The following is a 26,421-nucleotide window of genomic DNA, read 5'->3' as shown; positions in this document are numbered from 1 at the left end:
TAAAGTGCCGCCGTCCCCCCTATATCACCTATGTATGTATATATGTATGTATGTATACTACATAATATAGTATTGTAGTAATATGAAACGAAGAGAAAGAAATACATTTTTAACGAAGTTCCGATTAGATTTAAACACTTTAATTCTTGCCTCTTTAAAAAGTGATTTGAATTTTTTATTATTAAGCATTACATGATGGATAATTAATCTAGGTATACGCTAAATCGTTTATTACGTCACCCGTAATACTACGGAGATTTCTAATTCTAACCAATATGCCGTTTACATTATCAGGGTGTCCTTGTCATGTAGTCGAGTGATTAAAATTCGTTAAGTAGGCCAAGTTTGACAGGTAAACGAGTTTGTTGTGCAAAAATTTCCTTAAATTACTACGGAGCGTCGGGGTAGGTGTAAATAGCGTTTACTTTGTGTGGTGAGGATGTTCGTGACGTTAGACAAGATTAGGTTGAGAATAGGTTAGTTATGAATTGAAGAGATGAGTTGGCTACGAGGAAGTCCTCTAAGAACTAGCTTCAGTAAGCAGCGGTTCAGAGATTCTCCGCCAAAAGATGCTGATCCTTCTGCTTGTTATGACAGTTTTTGCAAACATTGGCAACAGACATATGAAATTGTTTTGCACACATCAGTAGGTTTTATCATTTTATTTCTTAATCATTGAATCACACCAAATTCTTTAGACTTGTGATACAAATACAATTTTAGCCTCCAAAAGGAATTCCCAATCAGGATGATGTTCTTGGGGTGGTAAATCATATAGATCAAATGGTAACTTTGTTGCATCTTGAATTGCATGGGACTGGATCTGCAAATCAATTAAGGCAAAGCAACGCAGCAACTCATTCTCCTTGTTTGGAACATTTGCTAAGTGAAAATATTCTTGTTAAACTTTATGAATGGAGCTTGAACACTGGAAGGTATATGCATAACTTACACACACATGCATGCAGATATGAAGAGCATATATTCTAACAAATTTTTTATGTATAATTTGCAATAGGTTTAATAATGCAGTAAAATTAGAACAATTAAAACTTTATGAACTATTAGTAACTCATAATGGGACCCTTCTTGCCCATGAACCTGTTGCAAGACCACTGCTAAGATTATTAGAAGAGTGTGAAAATGATATTATGCCATTTGAAGTAGAGAAGGAACTCGTTATATTATTAAATCAATTATGCGTTGCCTTAATGCAAAATATGGCATTGCTTGATTTATTTTTTCATTCATCAATTAATGGAAAAAGCAAGTAAGTATTAGTTTAATCAGATAGAGTAGACTTCCAATAATTATAACATATTATACTAACTTTTAATATATTATTAGGTTTATTATTTTTATATTATTGATTCCTCATGTTCATCAAGAGGGTGCTATTGGTCAAAAGGCACGAGATGCGATGTTATTATGCATGTCTCTATCAAAAAAACATGAAGATGTGGGAGTTTATATTGCTGATCATTCAAATGTTTGTCTGGTAAGTTAATTATTTATAACCTATATATCAAGCCATTTCATCTTCAGTTTGTATAATTTTATTTATTAGGTTCTAGCAACAGGACTGAGTGGTTTATATTCTGTACTACCAAGGAAACTTGCTATTGAGACAGATGATTGGCATAGATTGACACCTGATGATGTTAATGAAATGCCTGAGCTCACACAACTAATGAATTCTTTAGAATTTTGCAATGCAGTAGCTCAAGTATCACACCCTTTAGTACAAAAGCAGTTATTAGAATTTTTATATCAAGGCTTCCTTGTTCCTGTTGTGGGCCCAGCTCTTTTACAGGTATATGTGTTTTTTTTTTCACTTTAGTCACATTGACAAAAATATTATTCAAGTAATATTTATCACTATTATGGTCTACTAGAGTGTGGTAAAAGAAGGCACTTGATTTCCATTTTAATTCTGTATAAATAATAGAAGCATTATACATGTGTATATGATGCATTCACTCTACAGAAAAACATTTTTTTCTGCTAAATTGTATGTGGTATAAAATACAAAAAATATTATTCTGTGCAAGGAAATTTTTAGCTGAAGCAAGAACATTCAATATTAAGAGTTTTCATGTTTGCTTATGGGTACTGGTGGCTATATGGTGACGTTTTTATGGTACTTATAGGATTCTCTTGGCTTGACCGTAGAGCAGCTAGATGCACAAGAAAACTGGGTTAGTACAAACAATATGCTTTTATATGTAATTGAGCTTCAAAATTTTGTCATTATCACATGCTTACAATTTTTCTTAAAAATATTTTTGCTTTGCTTTTATTTAATATGTATAGTAATATTTTATTATGATTTATTCTTCTTTTACCACATAATTCAGGTGTATCAATTCCATTATTACATAGTTTAATCCATTCCAAGAAAGTTTTAATTTCTTACAACACTAAGATTCTTAAACAAAACACATGTTGCAAGGTAACTAACAAAAACTAATATTTTTAATAGCACAAATAAAATTTATATTTATGTACTGATTGACAAATTATTTTAATAAATTATTTTTATTAATAGCATGAGACTAGTTCTTACTAATATGCATACCTTTGCTTTAATATAGGGAAAACTAGGGCAAAACCAGAATTCTTGACTCTAAGGATTAAAGCAAATAACTTGTAAATTGTTTTGAATAAAATGGTATACGAATTCGTTTTTACTTAAAAAAAAAAACGTTGATTTAACTACTATCAAAAGATCAATAATTTATTTTCGACATAATTATATAAAGTTAGAAACAGAAAAATTATTGCGAACTCCGGTTTTTCCTCAGTCCCTCCTGAATGATTTTACAAAGCCCAGAATCCGAATAAATGATGATCTTTTCATTATCAATTTATGTGCATTTACAGGCCACTGTTGAAGAATTGGTAGCAGCAACAGCTTATTTTGACTTGTTTCTTCGATCTGTCACAGAACCTGGTCTACTCCGCTCACTCGTCAGGTTTTTGCTTGAAGATAACTATGACGAATGTAGAATATTGGATAGTCTTATCCAAAGAATATCTTCTCGTTCAAGGGTACACACAAATGTTTTATTTCAGTAGAATCCATTCAATCTCAAAAGGAATTATTATACTTTTATATTTTTCAGTTGTGCATAGTAACATTAGCGTTATTCGAAACACTGGTTAATTTAAACTGCGAAGATGTAATGCTTGAGCTATGTTTAAGAGCACTAAGTCCATGTTCTCATGTGATGCTCTCTCAACGAAGAAGATTGCGCGATATTGATCCCTTTGGACGTGGAGCTGAAAAATTTCTATCAATGATTCCAAATTGCTGCAATTCCTTCTTAGTTATAAATCCATCTTCAAACTCATTACCCAATTCAGCACATCGTAGTCGACACTCTAATACCAGTTCTGAAGCCCTTAAATCTCTACAAAACCCAGTCAATTACAATACGTGGTTAAGTGAAAGCTTATATGGTAATTATCATGCTTATTTATGCGACGCTAGGCAAAAAGTATTATCCTGTCGATTAGCTTGCTGTAACTGGTCGAGTCAGTACAATGGCGAAACTTTCAAAGAAAGTAATACCAGCAGTGCCACTACTCTAATTGATGAAGCCACTGATCAAACCACTATGAAGGAAAGCAATATTAAATCTATGGATATATCCAAAAATTCTACCCTTAGTAGTGACTCTGATAGATCATCTGTAGAGAATGTTTTGGTGAATATGGAGTCACTGCTAGACGCAAGCGAAACAAATACAAGTAATGAGTCCTTTGAGAATAGCGAAAATGTCGCAACAGAAATTAAACTAAGTCCTGAAGAACAATCACAATTGGATGCTGACATTGCTGAGCTTCTAAGCGAGAATGTACAATTGTCCATATCTGTGGAGGATAATTTAACATTGGACAAGAAAAGCTCAGACAGTGGTATAGATGATACTAACACAGCAATGAACTCTCTCTTATCCATTGGAGAGAGTAGTGGCTATGAGAGTTTTGCTTTTAAAGGATCTTCGCAAACAACGCCGGATAATGAATATAGCGAAGAACGAATACTTGAAAAAAAGGAGATCGATATCGTCGAATCCCAGAAAGAACCAAATGTACAAATACACCATATTGTAGAATCCACCGGTTTTATGTCTGAAGAGTCCGCTCAGACTAGGCCAAATAAAGATAGTACACCTAATCAGGACATATTCAATGGACGACCGAACGTTGGTATATTTTTGGATGTCATTCTAAGAAAATTGGAATGCATGATGAGTAATAATTTATATGTGAATTTGCACTTGACTGGCCTAATCAGTAGGCTTTCGATATATCCGCAGCCAATCTTACAATCATTCTTATTGAATCATTCTTTAGTGTTTCAACCAAGTGTTAGATCACTTTTTCAGGTTGGTAAAAAATTTATTTGTTTTTACATTATATGTGTAACCTTATGCGTTATTATACATATATAAACCTCAAATCGTACACAGGTGTCAATTGGGATTCATGATTTTATATTTTAAAACGGAAATAAAAATAATACGGAATCTCTTTAAATTATGGTGATATATAATATTTGAGTAAAAATAGGCACTAGAGAGATATCACAGATATTAAACAAAATGTAGGTAATCCTTAAATCTAATTTCATGTCAAGTTCATTTTGAAAATTTTGCTGATATGAATACACACTAGTGTACGTTTTGAGGCCGTTAAGAAGATTGTAATTAATAAAATTCTTTTTTAGGTACTTGCCTCTTTAAAGCATAAGATAGATCAATTTTTAGCGAAACACGAAAATGTTGATGTACTGGTTGAACAGGCGAGAACCTTTTTAATAGGTCGAGAAGATAAACTGGTGAATGCAAGAAAGAATGTATTGGAAGCTGCTGCTCAAGGTCAACCCGTCAAAAGGAACTCCTTGTCTAGTGAACCATTTTCAAGAGGTATCATCTATTTCGTGAAAACTAATTTAAAAATTAGGTACCTATGTCCTTACCTTACTTGTGTGATTGACTGACACTTGTTTTACTTACCTATCCTTTGTGTTAATATTAAATCATATTAATGCTTACTTTTATCGGAAGTACTGAAACGTTGTAGGTACCAACCAAATATTTTAAATATTATATACTTCAGTTATGGTTAAAACAATATATATTTATGTTCAAAAGTTATGTTTATAGGTGAACCAAAAAGAAGGAGTTTAACTACATCGCTGACGCAAATTTTTAAGAGATCGGGTGGTGGGTCCGGCCCTAACAGCTTGTCACCTATGAATCAATCATCCAGTATATCAGAGAATCAATTAGAAGTCATTAATGATGGATCTGGCTATAGGTAATTGACAAATTTAATTTAACTTGAAAAATTAATAAATATAATTAGTATTTAAAGAAAATATCCGCATAATAATTGTTTATATTAGATACTATACAAAAACGTCGTGGGAATCACCGCAGGAAATTACTGCTGTTCAAAATGTCGTCCTGTGTGCCGTTGTATTGGATGAATGGTTGAAAGAATTAGCAGCTATTGTTCAAGAACACGCAGTTGCTTCACTTTCTAATAACACAGAGTTTAAAGTTTAGCATAGCCTAATAAGGAATAAGGATATTGAATGAAAAGTTATTTCTCCCGAGACAGGGTCATAGTATATTAATTTGTGATACCATAATAGAGAGATTTAGGAGGTACAGCATTTGGAGTAAATTACAAATTTGTATACACTTTCCATGTTTGTCTTTTTATTTAATGTTTTAAAATTCGTCTGCTAAACAGAAAAACCAATATGAGTGTTTTTGAGAAATATCTATTAAAAAAAATGCGATTGGCAATATTAAAAATTAATGCGAAGACTGAAATTATTAGCAGCTTTTTGAACAAAACATTATTGTTATATGTGATGTAATGTGATTCAGTATCATAAGTTTTCCAAGTTTAAGCAGAGTTTTTTCATTTTCCATTAATAATGTATGAAATTTTCATCTTATCAATGACATATTATTTCGCCTGTACTTAGTTTTGCATTGATAAGCTGCTATTGCGTAGCTTTTTAGGCGACCAATAAATGATTTATTATCTGTATTATAAAATAGTATTTAGAAATCAATGCACTGTGAGTAAATCTTAGGGAAGCGCTATGAAGTTTGAAGAGTGATCAAGTCACTTTTGTTATCAAACTATATTATAATGTTTATTTTATTATGTATTATACTGATTCCCCTTTTACTATGTACAGAAGAGAGTATATTGTATATAGAGATAATATCATAATTTCATGTCATAGGAGATTTTTTAATTAAAGAAAACTATACAAAATTTAACACATAACTTATAACAGAGATATAAAAACAGATTTAACATGACTGAATGTTATGAAAACTGATTAATATATTTGTGTTGCCGAGTACTTGCCAACACTTATATATTTTATTGTTAAGCCTTCTACAATAAAGATATATCTATATATTTTTACGATATTATAAAATATTGCTTCTTCACTTAAATACAGACATCCATAAAAAATTAAAGATTTTTTATTATTCTGTTGTTTCTTTTTATATGGAATTTTCAATATTACACCCAAGGTCCATATGCCAACCTCTTAGATGTTAATATCAATAAAGATCCAAAAGATTATTAATTTTTCTAGTTCATTTACCTGGCTTGTATTACTATCACATTCTTTACTTCCTCCAATTCTTTGGTGCCACATACAGTGGAGTACCACAAAGTTTTCATCATATTTTCAGCATCCACTAGTTTTTTATAATTCACTTTCAAGCCTTTGTACTTAATCCCATGTTTATGCAAGTATTGTACAACACATAATTTGATAGAAAAATATTTTAGTTATATGCCTTATTCACACTGAGATAAGAAACATTTATTTTGAACATCATGTCAATTGTTTGTAATAAAATGTAGGTAAAGGTTAAAGTTATACCGTTAACAAATATTTTTGTAAAAAAATATAACTTACAATAAATCCTCTATTATTAGAATTGCATTGTACACATTATAAAGGTATAGGTAAAAATGTCATAAACACTTCTTTGCAAATTTTTTATTAATAAATAATTTTAAATTACTTCTTTTTGGATACACCCACTGTACGTCCGCGGCGTCCAGTGGTTTTTGTGTGTTGACCTCGTACCCTAAGGCCCCAATAATGTCTCATACCTCTGTGTGCACGGATCTTTTTCATCCGTTCTAAATCTTCTCGCAACTTTGACTCCAATAGCGCACTTGTCAACTAAAAGAAATTCTCTGTTAGACTTATAAAACAGAAAAAAAATATTCCTTTCTTTAAATGTTGCACATATTAATTAGTTAATACTCCTTAAACATGATATTTAAAGAGAACTGAATGTGCAGTTCATTTTGCACAGCATACCAACCAATAAATGTAATTGAGCATCATGAATGGTCGTGAAGCTGTGCTTGTGTTCAATGAAGCATTTAAAATTGATTTACCTGAGAATATTTTCCATCAACAATATCTTTTTGTCGATTTAGGAACCAGTCTGGTATTTTGTACTGTCTAGGATTAGCCATAATGGTTATAATTTTCTCTACCTAATGTAAATTAGACAATAAACATTAAAAACATAAAATTTAACATGAGATAATGTTCACTTTAAATTACCTCTTCCTCTGTGCATTCGCCAGCACGTTTATTCAAGTCAATATCAGCTTTCTTCAATACTATGTTAGCATACCTGCGTCCTACTCCTTTGATTGCAGTCATTGCAAACATAACTTTGCGGTTTCCATCGATATTCGTGTTCATAACACGAAGGATATGTTGAAACTTTTCCGGAATCACCAGTGACTACGAAACAAATAATATTTACCGTTATAATAAGAAATATTGTCAAATTGTAAGCTATTAATCGGATTCAAAAATTCATTTATACGAAGCTTAACCTTAACCTAAAAATAATTTGAGGCCAGAATAGTAGATAAAACCAACACAGCACTTTTTAAAATCTTTCAATAATATATTTAGAAGCCTCTCTCTCCCTCTCTGCCTCTATTATTTTAAAATCAATTTAATTATTTATTTCTAAAAAATCCGCTGCTAATACATGTAACAACTAATTGCAAGAAAGTATTAAATATTTTGTTTTGCATATTAAAATATTAAAAAATTTTCTTATCATAATATAGGCTATTAACTGAAATAGTTTAGTAGTCCAAAAATGTTTATGCAAATCTATTGATTGATGATGAAGAAATCGATTTAAAATGTATATTATTATACCCACCATTTTACAGCTTGTATTGGCTTATATCGTGATAATAGCTTCTCTGAAACACTCTGAAATGTAAGAAGAGCTAAGAACAAGAACAAGAACCTACATTAGGTGTGACTTGTGAGAGACTGAGAGAGGTGAGTGAGGGGGCTGAAAATTTCAGATTCAGGCATTTAGCCGGAAACTGCTGCTGGAAGGTGAGACGTAAGAGGGAGGAAGCTGTCCGACATTTTGGACTACGAATCGTTGCTTCACATCATTTCCGATAGATGGCTATACGGGTTTTCTGAAGTTTTCTCATAGGTTAAGCCGCTAAGCTGAAAGCTTCACCTGAAATTGTGGCGCCACCGTCTGGAGCAGGCCGAGCAGGGTCATTTTGGCCAATTTTGGGAATTTGCAATTTATGAGCAATCCATTTCCATAGCTGGAAGTCTGGAATACTCTGGAAGATCACCCAAAAGGTGAAATCCATTCAACGAATATAAAAAAAAAAAAAAAGCCATGAGCAATCTTCCGTCTCATCTCTGGTAATATGCACTACTTAGACGTCTCTCTGTTAGTATTTACTATGTCTTTATAGATTTTGCTTCTAGCGTTGTATAATTGTATCGTAACATAACCTTTATTTTCACAACAATTGCATTATTGAAATATTTTGTGATGTTCTGTAGCTATGTTAATTCTCGATTAAAGTAACAAAACTATTATTAACGGGTCTTATAAGATTTGTGAAAAATATATAGTTTCTTTTTTCATCATTTATGTAAATTGTTTTCAGAGAATTACCAGAAAATCCAAAGCGAAAAGTAGCTTTAATATTTTTAAAGAAAAATATTATACAGGCTGTGAAAATACTATTTGGAGAAGAGAGGGCAAAATCTGTGGTTGATATTTTGAGGTACAACTCTGCAGAACGCAGATTTATATTACGTTGTGGATCAGATAATTATGTACAACTAAGAGCAGCATTAACTGCTGCAATAGAGTACGAGAACGAGCCTTGTATATATATTGTTCACAGAGCTTCGCCTAATTTATTGTCACTTACAGCTGATAGTAGAAGTTACATACATTAATAGCTGATTAAAATTATTTAAACAAAATGTCAATAGTTCGTAAAGAGGGTAAAGATACAATCATTTTTGCTAGTAAGGAAGATCATGCAGAACCTAGTAAAATCAAATTGCCAGCAGTAGAGCCTAGTCCTGGTTTAATACTGGCAAGTGGTGAAATCAACTGGAATTGCCCTTGTTTGGGTGGAATGGCTACTGGACCTTGTGGTATAGAATTTCGCGAAGCCTTCTCATGCTTTCACTATTCTAATACAGATCCAAAGGGGGATGATTGTATAGAGGCGTTTAAAACTATGCAAAATTGCATGGTAAAGTATCCTAAGGTATATACTAAAGCAGCTGATATATCAGACTTGGAAGATAAAGACAAGCCAGACTACTTGAAAGGGGAAACAGCTCAAAGTACAAATGAAAGAAAGGATGTACCACCGGACAATGATAGTAGCAAATAATAACTTAATATGTTTTAACTTTGATCAAAGAATATATTGTACTATTAATGGTAATATCGATTTTCAAAGAGCTCCTACCAAAGAAAATTTTGATCAATGTTTTATTTCTCTCAATTAGCTAACCTGCAAAAGTAAAAAATCATAATTGTTTTTTTTTTTTTTTTTATTGATTTTAATACAGTAAGGTAAGTTCATTTAGATAGAAATTTCTTAAGGCTCTCTTAATGCATTATTTAATATCTTAAGTATATTGTCTTAAGGAAATATGACAAATATATTACTTATTCTCCTATATTATTTTTTTAAATTACAAGAGCTCTGTAATTGATAATCCATTAATCGGTATGATACGTTAATACGTTGTTTACTAGATTCTTTTTACAGCCTGATTTCTGTATAATTAAAGCGTATTAGGTAGTACAATTTAAATTTATAGTTAATATTATATTATTAAAACAATTTTGTCTTCTATATGTTTAATTTAATATCCTTTAACTCTTCTTTTATGTCCTTTTCTTTCTCGTACTGACTTAAATACGTATAGGCAGTAATATTGAAGAAATTATTTATTCTAATTGACATAAATCTAGCGTGGACTATAAACCACTCCAATTCCTACAGAACAGTTATACACCTATTAAATTTTGGGAAAATAATTTTTATTAATTACTATAGATGAAAATATATTTAAAGAGGTAAGACTGGGTGTAGAATTGTAGAAGATCCTCTTGAAATTTAACAAATTGTCACCGATAGATGTCGACATATGTATACGTTTTTGTTCTCCTTCTCTGTCACTCCATTCTCCATGTTGGAGTTGGTCATGTTTGTGGTGATGGTGGTGGGAGGGCTACTTGCTTGTTGACGTCAGCTGTCCATTCGTAGAGCGTTTTCGTATTTTCTGGTAGTTTTATCATCATCACACGGACAACGTCTATTAGTCGATGTGGTTCTATACCTGTATAATAGAAAAGTTACTGACGCATATACAGCCACTGCTATGCTATATTGCCCCGCCTGTGTAGTACTATACCATCACCAGGCATCGCTACGCTTCATATACCGCCTTCACCATCTTTCTTAAAATCGTCATCAGCTTCGCAAGCAACAGCAGCACTAGCAAGTAGCAAGTCAGCGACTAGCAAGCACCCACCATGAGTTTAAGGAGTTTAACCTCATCGTTGCTCGTTCGTTTCGTTTCGTTCGAGCATGCATTATCGCATTGTGAGTTTCATCAATAAAAGTAACTTGAAGAAGAAAATAGTCAAAACCTGTGAAAGATTCGTGAGCACGAATGTGCAGCAAATTTGTTGAAACGGTAGTGGAAAGCGTGTTGTGCGAGTAAAGTACGATAAAAAGAGAAAAGGATACGAATTGGTTTTTAAGAAGAGTACACGTTAAATTTGCACTCCTTGGCAGGGTCCAAGAGTGTACGGAATTGTTAGGTTAATATAAATAATTTGTACTATCACCTTAACCATACACGAGATGGAATCGCAGAAGAAAGTGAAGCATAAGGAAAAAAGACGGTGAGTTTATCCAAATGTCTAATTACATTATTTGAAGAACTACTCTTAATGTTCAGAAGGTTGTTGTTATTCGTGCACCTCGTTAAAATAATTTCGTTCAATATACCGAATATCTAAGCAGTTGTCGCTCGTTGTTTTGTAGATGAGAAATTAGGGGTTAAGAAAGAAGAGGTAGAAGTGTGGGGGGGGGGGGGGGGGGAGAGACGAAGAGATGTGCTCTTGCTCTCTCTTGTGGGAGAGCACGCGCGCGCGCGCATGTGCATGTGGTTCCTGTTTGTGACGCAATCACGTTGTCTCTCTGCTTTTCCCCCTTTTTTTCTCCACGTTTTTTTCCATCTACCATGCTTCCAGCACCCTCATGCAGGGATTGATTATCTTTTGTTGCTACACTTCTCCTTCGATCTTCTCAATGCTATCTTTCTAATCTATATATATCGACTTTGTAATCCGCACATGTCAGTAAACTGGAACATCGGGAAAACCAATGTTTTTCGAATGCGCAGTCAATTATTGACGAAAAACAATCGTAAACGATGAAGTTTTCTGTATGGGGAACCAAAAACTTGTATGGGCGGTGGCATTCGACACTTTGCTAGCTCGATTTCTCTTTTCTCTCATTCGTATATTTAGCCACGGGATATCATATATATATATATATATATATTTATACATGTACGTACGTACAGATACACGCTTGTGCCCATTTATTGTAGCCTTCTTTATCTATCACGATGTTTACGTTATATACATTTTAAACGAGTATAAGACTAGGTAAATTTTTGCATTACAATTCAATATATCGAGGATGGTTGGAAGACGCGTCGCAAGAAGATTATTCTTTGCGCTTGCCGGCTTTACAAGGTGGAACACAACAGTTTTAGGAGTCTAAAAGAACATTTCTGTTGCAAGCCGAATTCCATTGGAATAGTTATCGTTAACGGATGGTTCGGCGGCAACGTCTTCGTTCACGGTAGCTCGTGACAGAGTCGTGACAATTTAATCTCAGCAAAATAATGGTGCATGTTGGTGTCCTACTTTCGAGAAAAATAATGCGTATAAAATTGTGTCGCGTTCGATGGGGTAGGAGGGGAAACACACACAGCATACCATGTTTTTGCCAATGAATAATATAGAAGCCAATAGAAGCTTAACGAGAATAGCGCCACAGCTTCTTCTTCTTCTTTTCGTAGCCCTGTCCACCCCATTTTATCGCTTTTACGTAGTACAAATACGTCATAAAAGGTTATAGGCTCCTGTTGTGGACGCAATTAAGCTTAACATTGGACCATTTTAAGCTATCGCTACACGATACACGCATTCTTTGCCGACTTACACGTGGATAAGAAAATTATCTATTTTATAAGAAATAAACTATTTTGCACGATACCCTTAAGACCAATAATTTCACATTCTCTTTTATCTCCCTATATCCTAATCTCAGTTCTAGCTTTCCATTACAATTGCGAATATATTTTCAATATTTCGAACATCTTTCTTCTCCCAAACTCATCGCTTTTGGTGATTCTCACCGGATTCCAAAAAACTGATAATATTATGTATTCTTACAGACAGTGTATTTTTTGTTATTAAAAGAAATATTTCAAGAGAGAAAAACGATATTGATAAATAATTGTTCAGTAACAACTATTGGGAGAAAACAGGTATCGCGTAACGTACGCAGGCATATATTATATTATATAGTTGTGAACGATAATCATGATTGAACCTTATCTGAAGCATAAGCAAATAATAGATGGCGGGCTTCCGCGATTAATTCTTTATTGTTCTTTAAATTGGAAATCGTTTTAGAAATTCTCGTGTTGGAAGTATCGTTTCGAGCATTTAACTTGTAAAACTAAAATTTATTCTACGAACATTTAAATTTTAATCAAGTATTTAGCTCTCAATATCGTTTCATCGAGCATCCCTTGAAATTTTGCAAAATTCCACAAAAATTCTAATGATACAGGTGTCAAATGATATATATATATATATATTACTTACTATCATAGATTTAGATGCTTTACAATTATTATTATTAATTTCGGTAGAAAAGTTAAATGAGTAGTTTTTAGAAATCAGTATATCGGTATTTTTACACACGTGCAATTGTGTTTGAAATGATCAAAAGTGGCTTTATCTGCTATATCATTATGAATCTTATTTCTAGTATTTTTGTAAGAAAAGGCCAAAGATTTTCTTACGAAAGCGTCGCTAGATTTTAATCTTTCGTTATTAAGCGTTTTCCCTCTTAAACAAGCTACATCGAATTATTTAGTGGAAAGTTAATTATTTTTATAGACCGGCCACTAAAGTGTGCTCTCGAGATGTTAGATAATTCAAAGGACAGTGAAAAATTTGTCCGACAATTCCTTTTTTCCTGAATAAAATTACAATGTAGTATACATTTGAAAAGTATATATATAGAGTCATCTGAATTTAGAATATAACATGGTAACATTGATTCCAATGGAAACTTTCACTGCTTTAGGCTAAAAGTCTGTTAATTGGCCCGATATGCGAACACGTGCAGGATATCTACCTTACCTTTGTAATTTCTGTCCAAATGTTTGGGCCCCTCGATCGAAGCAGTGTCTCGTATTTAATTTCAGGAATGTTTTGTCTCTAATTACAATGTTAAAATAAAAGAGAATTAATTACTCGAATGAAACAATCCTTGTGCATGAGAAATGGTCGGTGGATATAAAAATGGACAAGAAAGATTCGACAATACTGCCTTGCACAGTGATTCTTTGCGTGCCTATATTACTGATTAGTAAAGAACGGACGTCACTGAGAGACTCCTCCCCTTCTTCCTCCTAATTGCTTGTATTGGTGCATCCATGTGGATTAATATTCGCAAAATGCATCCTTTCTCAAGCTTATTGGCCGACGAAGAATCAGCGATATAAAAATACATCAAGATAATAAGAGAGATTGGACTTTAAATTATAATGCTGGAGAAACATGGCGCTTTGAAACGTCGTTGGACGACGAAATATCGAGAAAATTTCAGACGTTTCTGTCACATTTTGTATCGGCGCGCATAAATGTGAAAAGGACGGAAATGTTGGTAGAAGAATTTCCGAAGGACTAGCTGCTTTTCCGTTTGCGAAGATTTACGCATGGCTCGCATCGATGCCTGGATCAAGGTTGCGCGCGCGCGCGCGCGCGTTCGACGTTCGGCCTATACCAATACCAGTACTTGCACGGAAGATGGAAGCAGATTGTCCGAACGCCGCACGCAGCGAAAACGTATAGCGAATAAGGCTCGAGCCTCGAGGTAATAAGGAGGCAGCAGGCAGGCCAGGCAGCCGCGGCGGAGCTCCAGCACTTTCAATGACTTTGCGTCTCGTAGGCTGCCGGATGAACGAACGCAGAAAACACGCGTATATGCAGCCAAGTCTGTAAACGCATGACAGAGCCATGTATTCTAGTCAATGTAGCTGACGCGTACCTTGTATATGCACAAAAGATGAGTATATCGTACGTCCTCCGCTCCAAGAGAAAATGCTGACGATCGTTGATTATAGCGCCAGGGCCAAAGAACCGCACTGAATAATTGCTCTCAGTCTCGATCACGAGTATCAGGGCTAAAGTGTGCGCCATGTCCCGCGCATACACAAAGAAAATTGTACGCTTTTCGAGATGCGCTTTTCCTCGAAGTAATATATATATATACCAAAGCTCAAACTGCTTTGTAATTTCATAGTTTTTCTCCATGTGTATATATGCCCCGATGTGAAAATAGCTCTCTTGTTCTATGTTTACGTAACGAGTCGCTCATCTTTATCGCGAGTCGAGCTACTTTTATTGGCGTTCCATGAAAAAAGAAATAAAAATAAAAATATCCTATAATCGACTAATTGCGCGGGGCTAATCATTCCAAATACACGCTTTTGTCCTATCGAAAAATGCGATACATTAGATGTACATAGCAAAGATACGTAGTATCACTCGTTATCAAATTTTTTTCGATATCGATCGGAGAACTCGGGCCTGATTCCTCGAGAAATTAATTGTAAGCAGTTTAGTGTCCACTTACATCGGTTGGGTATCGAGCACTCGCGGCGCGCGGAGCTCCAAATTAAATGTTTTTCCGTGCAAAGTTTAAACATGGAATTTCGTTAGAGTGCTGTGATTATCGACGCTCGATCGGGAAAGAGGGGAGCGCATACTCCATTCATTGTACTCGCGCATCCCTCGCGGTTCCTTTTCTCTAGGAAAAAAGTCAGTTGGTCGTTGCATCTCGCACGTCTCTCGATTGGTATATATAGGCGCGTGTGTCGCGATACTCGTTCCTAATCCGAGCCACGCGCACGAAAGATGATCGCCGCCAATCTTCGAGTTGTCCGAGTTCCAACGGCTGCAATTGACCATCCGTTGGACAAGAATGGAACATTGGGCGATCGCGGATCAGAAATGGGATCATCGAGAATCTCGTCGATCCAGCAATTGGTTGATTGCGCTGCGAACGATAATGGAATCTTCGGATCCTTATCCGCGGAGAATCGATCGAAGAGTAGCAACCTGCTGCGTCTCTTTCGCGTTGACTCCGGTGTGGCTTGGAGCGATGCTAAAGATGGCGGCGGAGAGAGCGAGGTGGCGGTGGCGGCGGCGACGTTCTTATCGGAGAGTCGCAGGCTGCCCAACTTCGAAACGTCATTCGTACATTTCGATAAGAGCGTGGCGAGCGGTAGGCGTAATTTCACCGATGCCGCCACGTCGATCGACAAAGCTGCAGCTGCTCTCGACATTACAACGGGCCTCGAGAAAGGAGGAGCGTCGAATGGCGGCGAGAGTGGGTCCGACGGTCATTGCCGTCCGATCGACGTGGAGGAGCTGGACATTTGCTCGAGAGCCGACAACGGAGGAGGCCTATTCCGCGCGCGAGACGCCGTCGTCGCGGTAGATTCGCCGACGAGGAGCAGTCGGCGGAGGAGCGAGGAGGAGGAGGAGGAGGAGCTGGCGACAGCTGGAAGGGCCGCGAGGGGAGGGGAGTGCAAAGATTCGTGCAGCAAGGCAAAGGCTTGCCAATTGACGGACATCGAGGATCTCTTCTATCTGGATCCCCTGGCAAATTGCACTGCTACCAGCTGTACGAGCAATAATGGGGATTATTACAGCTCGATGAGCGAATTGCAGGACGGGAACGGCGGCAAGCACTACTCCTGCTGCCATTCCTCCGATCGTCATCGGGAGGAGGCTTCGATCGGCGGCGCGAGTACGAAAAACTGCCAAATTGGCCCGATAGACGTCGAGGACTTGGCGTTCTTCTTCAATTCCGAGAAACCGGCTTGCCCGCCCAATGTCTCCTGTACCTACAGAGAGCGACAGAGGAATCATCAGGATGACCTTTGGCAGACGCAGTACCACGCGCAGAGACCGATGGAAGCAGCCTCGGCCAAAGGGCCTTGCGAACTCGACTCGCTCCCGTTGGATCTTATTTGCACGGAGGATCGCTGGCTTCAGTGTCCGATGAGCGATTCTTGCCCCCTTTATCATCCACGAGTTCCGCCCCCGCAAAGTCTAAATAACCTACCTTGCGTTCTTAATCACTATGGGGCCTACGATTGGCAGTACCACCCCCTTTACGCGCAGCATTCAACGCCTGCTACCAACCTACAAAATCACCTTATGGACGACAGCTTCGAAGATTATATGTAAGTCACTCCTTTTCCTCGCCAGAGCACCTATAAATGCGCTATATCGTACAGCATTTCAGTGATGTGCTCGCAGCTGCAGAAATTAGTGCAATTTCTCATACCGTTTATGGTATACGATGCATTTCTTCGCTATACGATTCGATATAAAGCTCGGTAGACCGTGCGCAGTATGTTGTATGGGAGGAATAAATAACTGTGCGTGTCTTGTGGCTGTTGTTTCTTCCTATACACATATATAGCTACTCTTGTCTCTTCCAGTCCTCCGTTCTTCTTCTTTTCGCTTTCAATTGGTACATCGAGGGTAGATCGCTTTGCCCGACCGATCTCTTCCATCTGCACACAGCGCGCGCGCGTACGTTGCCCTCTCACAGTCGACGACGTATGCGCGCGCATACGCTTGCCATATAACCTCTGGAAAATCTTACACTACCAGTATTGGAAATTTAATTCCACTATTATTGTTATATCACTCCACTGGTAAATAACGAAACACTATTTTTCTCAACTATTATACAGCTTTCGTAATTCCCTCTACGTACACGAGATCGTCGAGAAGACGGACATAGTTTATTTATGCCAAGTGGGTGTCGGCAGGCACCCTCTTGGTTTTCGGGAAATATGCATAACCGCGGCGTAAGATGTTTTTTTAACACAAGGGAGAGAAAGAGCGAGCGAGCAACTTGTTTTCTCACCATTGCTGTTTTATACTCGTAACCATCATCAGTATAGCGAGTAGGTATATAGATTAGATACTCGGATATAATTTTAGGACGAGCAAAAATGTAGTTGTTTGTTCGTTAGAGAGATCCATATTGATTTCCATGAATCGTTTGACGCTCGGGGTCTAAGATCGCGTGGTATTCGTCGCACGAGCACACGCAAGTGCTGAAGGAATTTTTTTAGCCGTTATCGTCTGAATTTTTTTCAACGATGACGCTCGACGGCAGCGCAACGTTCGCTAGGAAAAACGTGCCGTCGTAATTGTCGAATTGGCCGCGGCAAACCGCTCTGGATATGAGCCGAGCACAAGGGGAGCTAGCTTCTATACAAGTAAGAAATATAGGAAGGGTCGAAGCGTCGTCTGTTATATTGATAACAAACAAAGCTCAACGGATTGTTTGCAATAAAAACACCATTTTCTTGGGCACCACCTGCTGCTGCTGCTGCTGCATGATACGGTCACCCTATGCACTCTCTTCACCTTCTTTATCATTTTAATAATATCTTGAAAGTATATACGCATGCATGCATGTACAGGACGCAAACTTTCATTCGCTCTAAATCGTGCCAGCTGAGAAATTCATTAACCTCCGTTACTCTATACTATTTTCGAGACATTAATTTTTTGCCGCAGACATTTTTAAATCTCCTTTCTATTAAGCTAAAAATAAAATCGTGCAAAAATTAATATCTCTCTTGATCAATTATACCGCGTTAAACGAATGTTTACGTCCACGTGCAGCGAGCGAGCAGAATAGGAAGAGATATTAACGCGTTCGCGACGTTGTGACCCACCGGTGAGTCACGCGATTAAAAATATTCAAAGAAGAGAAAATAGCGTTGTACGTATTATATATACCTAAACCGTGTCATAGAGCAATAAGAAAAATGTAAGGCGACCTCGAAGAGTCCATTATAGAGATTCTTCGAGATCGCGAACGAGCGAGCGAATAGTCTCTTTTCACATGACTGATTCGTTGATTGGAATTTCAGGAGCAATGAGAAGCGAAAGGAGCGTTCGAGGGATGCGGCTCGTTGCAGACGCAGTAGAGAAACCGATATTTTCACCGAATTGGCTGCTGTCCTACCGATATCACCCGATCAAGCGGCCCATCTCGACAAAGCGAGCATCATGAGGCTGGCTATTGCTTACCTCAAAGCGAGGGCCGTCGTCGATGCAGGTGACTATCAATTTACGTCATCGTGGAATGTCACTTCCTGGATACAACATAACACGAGACTCATCGGGCATTCGAAGCTTTATCGTAAATAACTTCAAAATCAGATAAGAAATCCTAACGATTTTCATCGAAGCACCGTGATTTCTTAAAGGGGGGGAAGGGGGGATTTAATTTAAATATTTTATTGCTGTTTATACCCAAGTTAATTCAACTATCGAAAAACGATGTCAATTGGGTTCTCTTTGCCCCTTCCACCTGTGTGTAGATGTGGAAGAAAAGAAAACAAGTCCTCGTTCACGCATACATATATCCTTTATACTGGCAAGAAAAGGATACATATAGAATATAGTATATAGGTATAGAGCGCGCGAGACTTTAAATTATAACGGTTTTCGTTCTGTCATGCGTGGAATGAATGTAAGCCTGCTAGGTAACTGGAAATATTTCACTTGTGTATATGGTAAATTTTATCTTTAAGGATGGTATATACTGTAAGCGGTTCAAATTACTTATATCCGAAAAATCTAGTTACAGACATTATTCAGCTGAGAATTATATACACTGTTATAAGAAAAATATAATATCAGAATTGCAGTAGGTATAATTAATTTTATTTGCACATTTTGTGCACTGAGGGAATTTGGGAATAATTATATTTTTTAATATTCTTCGTGTCAATTATAATATTGCAAGAGAAAATGATTGATCTGATTGTTGAATTATCAGTTCCAGGACCTTTAGCCAAGACTGAGGCCTGTGCAGAAATGGATGAGCTCTTTTTAAGGGCATTGAATGGCTTTATGCTAGTTCTTTCTGGCGATGGCAATATGGTCTACCTATCGGAGAATGTTAGCGATTACCTTGGTGTCTCTCAAGTACGTAAAAGGGATTCTCTTTAAATAAGCTTATGGATATAGAGAACGAGTCACTCTGTATTCTATCGTTCGCTCTTTTGCAGATGGACCTGATGGGGCAAAGCATATACGAGTACAGTCATCCTTGCGATCACGATGAATTGCGCGAGTGCCTTGAATCAAAGTCACTCGACATCAACGAAAAGCGAGTGTGCAGTTTCTTTCAGCGATTCAAGTGCACGTTGACCAGCAAAGGCAGGAAGGTCAATTTAAAAAGTGCATCTTATAAGGTACATTCATCAACTGTTCTCTTTAAACAAATTGTTCACCTTTTTTTTTTTTTTTTTATTTTTTAAATCTCATTTTATCTTATTGTATTTCTCTTTACAGGTTATTCATTGCACGGGACGTTTGACAAAAATCCATGATCCGAATCCAGCCTCCTCCCCGCAGCGCGATAGCGATGAGCAATCATCCGAAGATGAAATCGTAACACGAGACTCTGGAATATCACTCGTACTTGTTGGTTGCCCCATTCCTCATCCGAGTAATATAGAAATACCTCTGGGCCGTCAAACTTTCTTGTCCAAGCATAGTCTCGGCATGAAATTTACTTACGCCGATGAAAAGTAAGCGCAGTGATCAATTTTTTCATCAAACTTTGCGCATTTAATTGCTCGAAGAGTCTGTAAATCCAATTTTTCTCCTCGCAGATTGGCCGAGTATCTTGGTTGGAGCAGTGATGAACTAATGGGTCAATCAGTTTTTGAATTTCATCATGCATTGGACAATTCTGCTTTGGATAAATCGTTCAAATCTTGTAAGCAGACGCTTCTTCATATTTAGTCATTAATTAAATATAGCGACGTTGGAAAGACTCGATTATTACACGAATACAAAGAGGAACGTTCTGCTTGCCCTTCTGAGATAGGATGTGCGTGTGATATCTGCAAAAAAGTTGTTTTTTCTAATTATACTGGAATTTAGTGCATATCAAGATGTTTCATCGTTTCCACACAATTTTATTTTACCTGTTAGGTCATAAATTGTACATTTAAAAAATGTGATTTTTATCGTGTAAGAATACCTGCTTTACCATCGCAGCACGAGAAAAATTGAACGAACAATACCAACCAATACCTCCAGCCGTGTTGGTAATGGTGCATGAGGAAACAGAAAAGCTTTTTTATATTTAAAATACCATAACGTAGCTTGCCTGTCTCACATTTTTTTCTGGCTGCGCCCTAAATTCTCGCTTCTAAATAAATCGATTGGTTTATAGCGGATCACTGTACTCCAAATGAATGCGTAAAACTCTGCAAAAAAATATATAAATATCGAACGAATGTTTGGGTAAATGCTCGCTTGAACAGTAATATATACAGGGTGTACCACGTACGATGGCAACGTGCCAATAATACTACCATCGGATAGGGAACAAAAATCCAAGTGAAAAAGTTGTAAAAACTTTTTCGCTAGCACCCTTGGTTAAAAAGTTATTTGCAATTAAAGATTATCGATTAAAGTAGCTCCTTTCTTAAAGAGGAAGATTGTATTTTGATCGCGCAATACAAGGCCAGAAAGATTCTGTGAATTAGATTACTAAGAAAAACGCAAAGCCAAACATCCACTTGAGCCTATTGAAGGGGTTGAAGGCCGATCGGCAGTTTCGAGTGCGAGCGCCGTAAAAACTATCGAAACATAAACACACCATTTCACAATAGTCTCAAGTGGATGTTTGGCTCTGTGTTTTTCTTAGTATTCTAATTCACGGAATCTTTCTGGCTTTATAATGCGACCGAAACAATATTCCTCTTTAAGAAAGGAGCTACTTTAATCGATAATCTTTAATTACAAATAACTTTTTAACCAAGGGTGCTAGCAAAAAAGTTTTTACAACTTTTTTACTTAGATGTTTGTTCCCTGTCCGATGGTATTATTGGCATGGCCATCATTCGTGGGACACCCTGAATAATATACAGAGCATAATAAGCAAGTACATATTTCTATCCTCTCAAAAATTTACAAGAAATTAATTTTCCTTGATACTTTAATTATAGATTATAATCACTGAAACAATATTATTGCACTGAGAAATATAAAAGTTAAATTCGATAAAAATCTGTTCATTAATTAAAGAAAATGGAATTTGAATCCTTTAGTAGCAATTTCAATAAAATATTCTTTTTCTGTGGACAGGAATTAGAAATATATACCCTATATATATATATATATATATATATGATAAGAAAACTTTTGAGCAAGATGATCGAGTTCTATCGTTTAAGGCTTAAATATATATACTTAGGAAAGAAACTTGGAGGAAAGTGCAGAGCTGCAAAATCCCAAGTGGAAGGAAATGATTCACACAGTCTGGAAGACAGGAAGGGGGAGGGGATGGGTGGTGGGTGAATGGGAGATCTCGTGTGCTTGGGTAAAACGGGCGGTAGAATCGAGAAGATGCTGTGGGTGAACGCTCAGGGTTGAATGACACAGGAAGGGTGGGATTTCAAGGACAACCGCTTCTCTTATCAAACGTTTACGAGCGGACTACTTTCTCCAGTCCGCCCCTTTCTCTCTCATCGTAACTCATGGGATTGCCTTTGGCGAAATCTCGAGTAGAGCTTACCAACGTTCGAGCTTAACGTATCCTGTGTGATAAAACAAAACGGATCTTCAACGTCTTCCATAAAAACTTTGCGGAGTAAAGCAATGATAATTAAAAAAATTAAGCAACATTTAGATGAAATATATTTAAAAGAAACATCTCGTTTCATCCATGGGATTAACAACGTGGCAGTAATTCAGAGAAGGATCCCGGCAATCGGACGAAATTTCGTAACTTTTGTGCTTTCCGCTCTTACTTTCTTTTGGAAATCAGGAGGGGGTCAAAGGCCAGGAATGACGCTAAGGTGCCATTTCGCGGATCCAGCCATTTTCAGGCCCCACACACCACCACAGCTCCTTTTTATTATCGGTAACACGTGGAGTAGCCAGGAATGTCATTGCCACTGCTTCATCTTCATCTTCAGCCTTCCATTTCGCTTCTGCGCCATGGTACTCTCTCCTCTATAGCTCGGTTACCGTCTCTTCCTCGGATTCTACTCCTGCGACCCAAATGTTCTCCGCACTATAATCTCGAGACTGCACCCGCTATCACCCACGCAACTTCCTCAGGGTTTAAGATATTCAGTACTACATCCACTCGCATTTTTCCTTCCCCTCTTAATTATATACACAGAAAGCAAAAAGAGAAAAGAAACGAGGACGAAATTAATTTTTAACTAGAATATATAATATTTATTCTTATACATTTCAATTGTTGAAAGTTTATAATTAATCTCGCGGAAGTCCGAGAAAAGCGAGTGGAGTAAATCTGTGAATCATTGTGCTGCAAGCGATGATAGCTTAAGTCGAGAGACCGAACGATCGACGAATTTGAAAATCACCATGGAGAGTTTCATCAGCTCTGCGTTAGCTCCATGATGCGCTTCGCAGGCGCGCAGAGTGTCGCAACTATTGAGACTATTTCATCGTGTTCCTTTCTATATTGTTGCAGTGTTCAGCAAGGGCCAGTGCGAAACTGTGGCGTACAGATTCTTGGGACGAAGAGGCGGATACGCTTGGGTGGTTACACAGGCAACCCTTATTCATTGCTCCAAACAACGCAAGCCCTTATCAGTGGTCTGCGTTAATTACATCTTAAGGTAGGATTTTTTATTGGATATCATTTTTTCAAGCTTGCACGTTCCTTAACTTGTCCGCTGTGTCAAAATTATCCTTGGCCGAGTTTTCTCTTCTTTTTTCCCCCCCGGTGATTAAACCATCGACGACTGCAACAACTTTTTTCTCAAGTGAAAAAAATTATCCTAGTGATTATTTTGCTCGATACCAGCCACGGGACTCAGGAAACCGTTCTAATTTGGCTTCGTCCCCCCTGTAGACATTTTATGGTAACAAACAACGCTCTTAAATTTGTACGATTCGACAAAGTATCGGAAATTCACTCATGACATTACATAGGATAAATATGTCCGTTAATCTACGCGGAAGTCGCGTATTTCCTTATTTTCGCTAATGAAACACAAGTAGAATAGTTTGAACAATAAATGATACGACTAACGGTTTTTTTCTTCTTTTTTTTTCTTTACATTTTTGCGAAAATTATAATTTTTTGTAAATAAATGCAAAGCTTTGCAAAAGGTGTTTGCACTAATCGATGTTTCTTTGGCTTTTAATTTTGTTGCAAAGTGCACTAAATTTTCAGAGCAGGAAAAAGGTAAGTCAGCGTACTATATTTTTGTGATAATTATATAAAGTTTGAAAATTCTGAAGCATGTTAAGTTGCATAGTGCTCGCGCTTGTATAAATATGATTGTGTTAAATTTTATCTTTTCCTCGAGCGGCTGGTGTATTTCCCGTTGGTTTTGCGGTTGGTGCGAGAACGAGCTCGAATTTCGTTAGAAGAGCATTCTCAGATGCGGACAGATTGCTTTTGAAGAATTCGCGTGCCGTACACTCGAAAGAGCCGATGTGTTGCATCATCTGGACTCAACGACTCGATTTACCATCGACAGTGCGAGCTTTCCGCGAAGAATGAGAAATAGTTTCCTCTATATATTTATATCGTCCGTTTGCCTTTGGATTTCTTTCTCTTTTTAGGCATAAAGCCCCCTGCTCCCCAATATCACAAATATCTTGAGGATATTCTTAGAAGGCTCCGAGGATATCCGCACGTCCATTAGACATATCCTGGTGATGTCCCCCGTGTACCTCGTGTGCTATCAGGGATAAATATATACGAGACTCGATTGTGCGCGAGTGACCGACCGACTGCTCAGTGCAGCGCCAACAGAAAATCTCGCTTCCAATATTCATTATTTCTTCCAACTTCCTGAAAGTACCATAGGACACTTGATCTTTCTCGCCTCCGTTCTTATACTCGCATAAATATGTGCAAAGCAAATTCTCCTATTTTTCTCCACGAGAATGAAGCGCCTGCATTCGCTCGACACTGCACAAATCTTTCCTTCATTTCTGCTGCAGTTTACAGATTGATGGTCTTGCGCTATCTCTCTCGCACTTTATTAGCAGATCCAAAAGTCCAAGAGTGCCTCGTTAGGCCGCGCGATATATATGTGTATAATAATCATACGATATGTAGTACTTATATATATATTTGCACAAGCAAATATTGATAGCGAAGACGTGAATAAATTCGTGTTTTTTTTGCACATTCATTGATTATTTTCTTTTCCTTCTAATAACGACGCGCGTAACTTGAAGCGCGAAACTTGGTAAACAGGTCGTTAATGTTTACTTTCTGCTGACTCTTCCAAAGATGCAATATGTATATTTGCTTTGGGAAGCTTTCAGATTTCTGCAGGAAAAGCTAGCAAGTACAATAGTGTCGGACCTTAGTTTTTCTCACGATATTCCGTGAATATTGCAATTGGATAAATGGGGTTGGGTCATTCGTTTTCTATTGCTCCCTGCGCGAACCCATTATCTTACTTTGCTTCATCTCCGGCTGCCAGAAAACTCTCCCTCTCGTAATGCTCGGCGCATGTCGACTGGCTCCAATGTTTTGTTTTGATCCGATTGGATGGTAGTGTACACTGTGTGTTGGTAGCGAGCCGAGAGTTGTACGTTAACCAACAGCAGCATTCGTACCGAGAGAGGTAGCTCATCTTCCTTTAAGGTATTTTGCTCGTTTCTTTACATCGAATCCTTAGAAACAAATTCTTTCCCATTTATTTTATTCTCCAGTTGCTCTCTTTCATCAAAGTACACTATCAATTCTATATGCGTAGACTCAATTTCTTGCTCGTACTACTTAAAAAAATATCTCTCAAGTTCTTTAATTCTCTCTCTATAGTAAACTATATGTATACTGTTTTTCAAAATGAATATTGCGCGCTTGATTGATTGATATTTAAAAACACGATTAATAGAACAAAGCCTATTAAATGCAGTATCTTTTAAACCCTAAGAATTTTCCTTAACAATGCATCTTCGTTCATTCATGTCTTTCACTATAAATTTATATTGTTCCCCACACGTTATGCTTGAGATATAAGTAAAAGACGAGATTTATTAATCTTGTTGGCTTTGCGGATAAATAAATACAATAGTTGGTCAATTGCGTCGTTCATCATTGAGATAAATTAACACGTGTCTGCAGGGATAATTTCGAAATTGAGAGCTCTTTACGTAAATCGCTGCTAATTAAGCCGAGCACGTGCATGGCGGGAGCTTATAACGAAACAATTAAAAGAGGTGCAATAATGGAACAATGGATCGAGATTTACAACAATTTTTGAAAGATGGTAGAAACGTGTTTATTTTTTCGTGTCATTCGCAAAAAAAGAAATGGTCGATTGATGGCGTGTGGCGGCCGGTGGGCCTGAAATATCAGTATGTCATATCAGTAGTATAGAGTAGCATTAGGCCTGCGCTGAGTTTGCGCTTAAATTCCTTCTCGCTTTTTCCACTTGTGTGTGTGTGTGTGTGTGTGCTCTCGCGCGACTCTTTTTTCTCCCTTCCTATAGTTCACTCTTGCCCCTTGCGCGCTCACCCTTCACAATTTCCTCCTCTCATTCCTTCTTCGCTGCGCACGTACGTATATAATTGGGGTTGCTCCAAATAGATGGACCAACCCTCGACCAAACGAAAGTGAAAGCGACAAATAAAACTA

At 37.2% G+C, this 26,421-nt stretch overlaps 5 protein-coding genes across 13 annotated transcripts in view; 4 read left to right on the top strand and 1 right to left on the bottom strand.

The window, feature by feature from the left end:
• Positions 1-60: 60 nt before the first annotated feature.
• LOC136784617 (FHIP family protein AGAP011705-like) lies at positions 61-6,699 on the top strand. 8 transcript variants are annotated; one of them, XM_066745421.1, is made up of 13 exons: positions 61-212; positions 295-646; positions 724-935; positions 1,019-1,270; positions 1,348-1,498; positions 1,568-1,813; positions 2,151-2,198; positions 2,884-3,051; positions 3,126-4,394; positions 4,736-4,934; positions 5,076-5,087; positions 5,163-5,328; positions 5,417-6,699. In XM_066745421.1, exons 2-13 carry the CDS (start codon positions 497-499, stop codon positions 5,577-5,579), a joined length of 3,036 nt encoding a protein of 1,011 aa, XP_066601518.1. In that variant the 5' UTR covers positions 61-212; positions 295-496; the 3' UTR covers positions 5,580-6,699. The 8 variants fall into 8 exon arrangements, 7 of the variants coding, with proteins under 7 accessions (XP_066601518.1, XP_066601524.1, XP_066601523.1 ...); XM_066745422.1 differs by having other exon boundaries at positions 68-646; positions 5,175-5,328; XM_066745427.1 differs by lacking the exon at positions 5,417-6,699 and having other exon boundaries at positions 65-646; positions 4,736-4,971; positions 5,175-5,314.
• A 153-nt stretch (positions 6,700-6,852) lies between these two features.
• Positions 6,853-8,439, bottom strand: LOC136784620 (small ribosomal subunit protein uS13). The gene is made up of 4 exons (XM_066745430.1): positions 8,262-8,439; positions 7,640-7,825; positions 7,468-7,569; positions 6,853-7,246 (listed from the first exon to the last, which is right to left on the bottom strand). Exons 1-4 carry the CDS (start codon positions 8,262-8,264, stop codon positions 7,079-7,081), a joined length of 459 nt encoding a protein of 152 aa, XP_066601527.1. The 5' UTR covers positions 8,265-8,439; the 3' UTR covers positions 6,853-7,078.
• A 129-nt stretch (positions 8,440-8,568) lies between these two features.
• Rpp14a (Ribonuclease P/MRP subunit p14 a) lies at positions 8,569-9,325 on the top strand. The gene is made up of 2 exons (XM_066745441.1): positions 8,569-8,804; positions 9,028-9,325. Exons 1-2 carry the CDS (start codon positions 8,782-8,784, stop codon positions 9,323-9,325), a joined length of 321 nt encoding a protein of 106 aa, XP_066601538.1. The 5' UTR covers positions 8,569-8,781.
• A 26-nt stretch (positions 9,326-9,351) lies between these two features.
• On the top strand, positions 9,352-10,245 carry LOC136784627 (mitochondrial intermembrane space import and assembly protein 40-B). The gene has a single exon (XM_066745439.1). It carries the CDS (start codon positions 9,352-9,354, stop codon positions 9,772-9,774), a length of 423 nt encoding a protein of 140 aa, XP_066601536.1. The 3' UTR covers positions 9,775-10,245.
• Positions 10,246-10,396: 151 nt separating this feature from the next.
• sima (similar) overlaps positions 10,397-26,421 on the top strand; it is a 31,167-nt gene continuing 15,142 nt past the window's right edge. The window contains exons 1-7 of one of the 2 annotated variants that reach the window (XM_066745438.1): positions 10,397-11,303; positions 18,683-18,870; positions 19,597-19,745; positions 19,829-20,014; positions 20,115-20,353; positions 20,438-20,544; positions 23,284-23,431. In XM_066745438.1, the coding sequence (XP_066601535.1) occupies positions 11,263-11,303; positions 18,683-18,870; positions 19,597-19,745; positions 19,829-20,014; positions 20,115-20,353; positions 20,438-20,544; positions 23,284-23,431 (1,058 nt within the window). In that variant the 5' untranslated portion in view covers positions 10,397-11,262. Of the gene's footprint in view, positions 11,304-15,351; positions 16,967-18,682; positions 18,871-19,596; positions 19,746-19,828; positions 20,015-20,114; positions 20,354-20,437; positions 20,545-23,283; positions 23,432-26,421 lie in introns of those variants that run through there. The other variant, XM_066745437.1, reaches the window with a different exon arrangement.

The sequence above is a fragment of the Prorops nasuta genome, unplaced genomic scaffold (genome assembly GCF_024137725.1).
Source record: "Prorops nasuta isolate Cenicafe-Biocafe unplaced genomic scaffold, Cenicafe_Pnas_1.2 PNAS00061, whole genome shotgun sequence".
NCBI classification, from domain to species: domain Eukaryota; kingdom Metazoa; phylum Arthropoda; class Insecta; order Hymenoptera; family Bethylidae; genus Prorops; species Prorops nasuta.
This window is presented reverse-complemented; position numbering and strand designations above follow the sequence as displayed.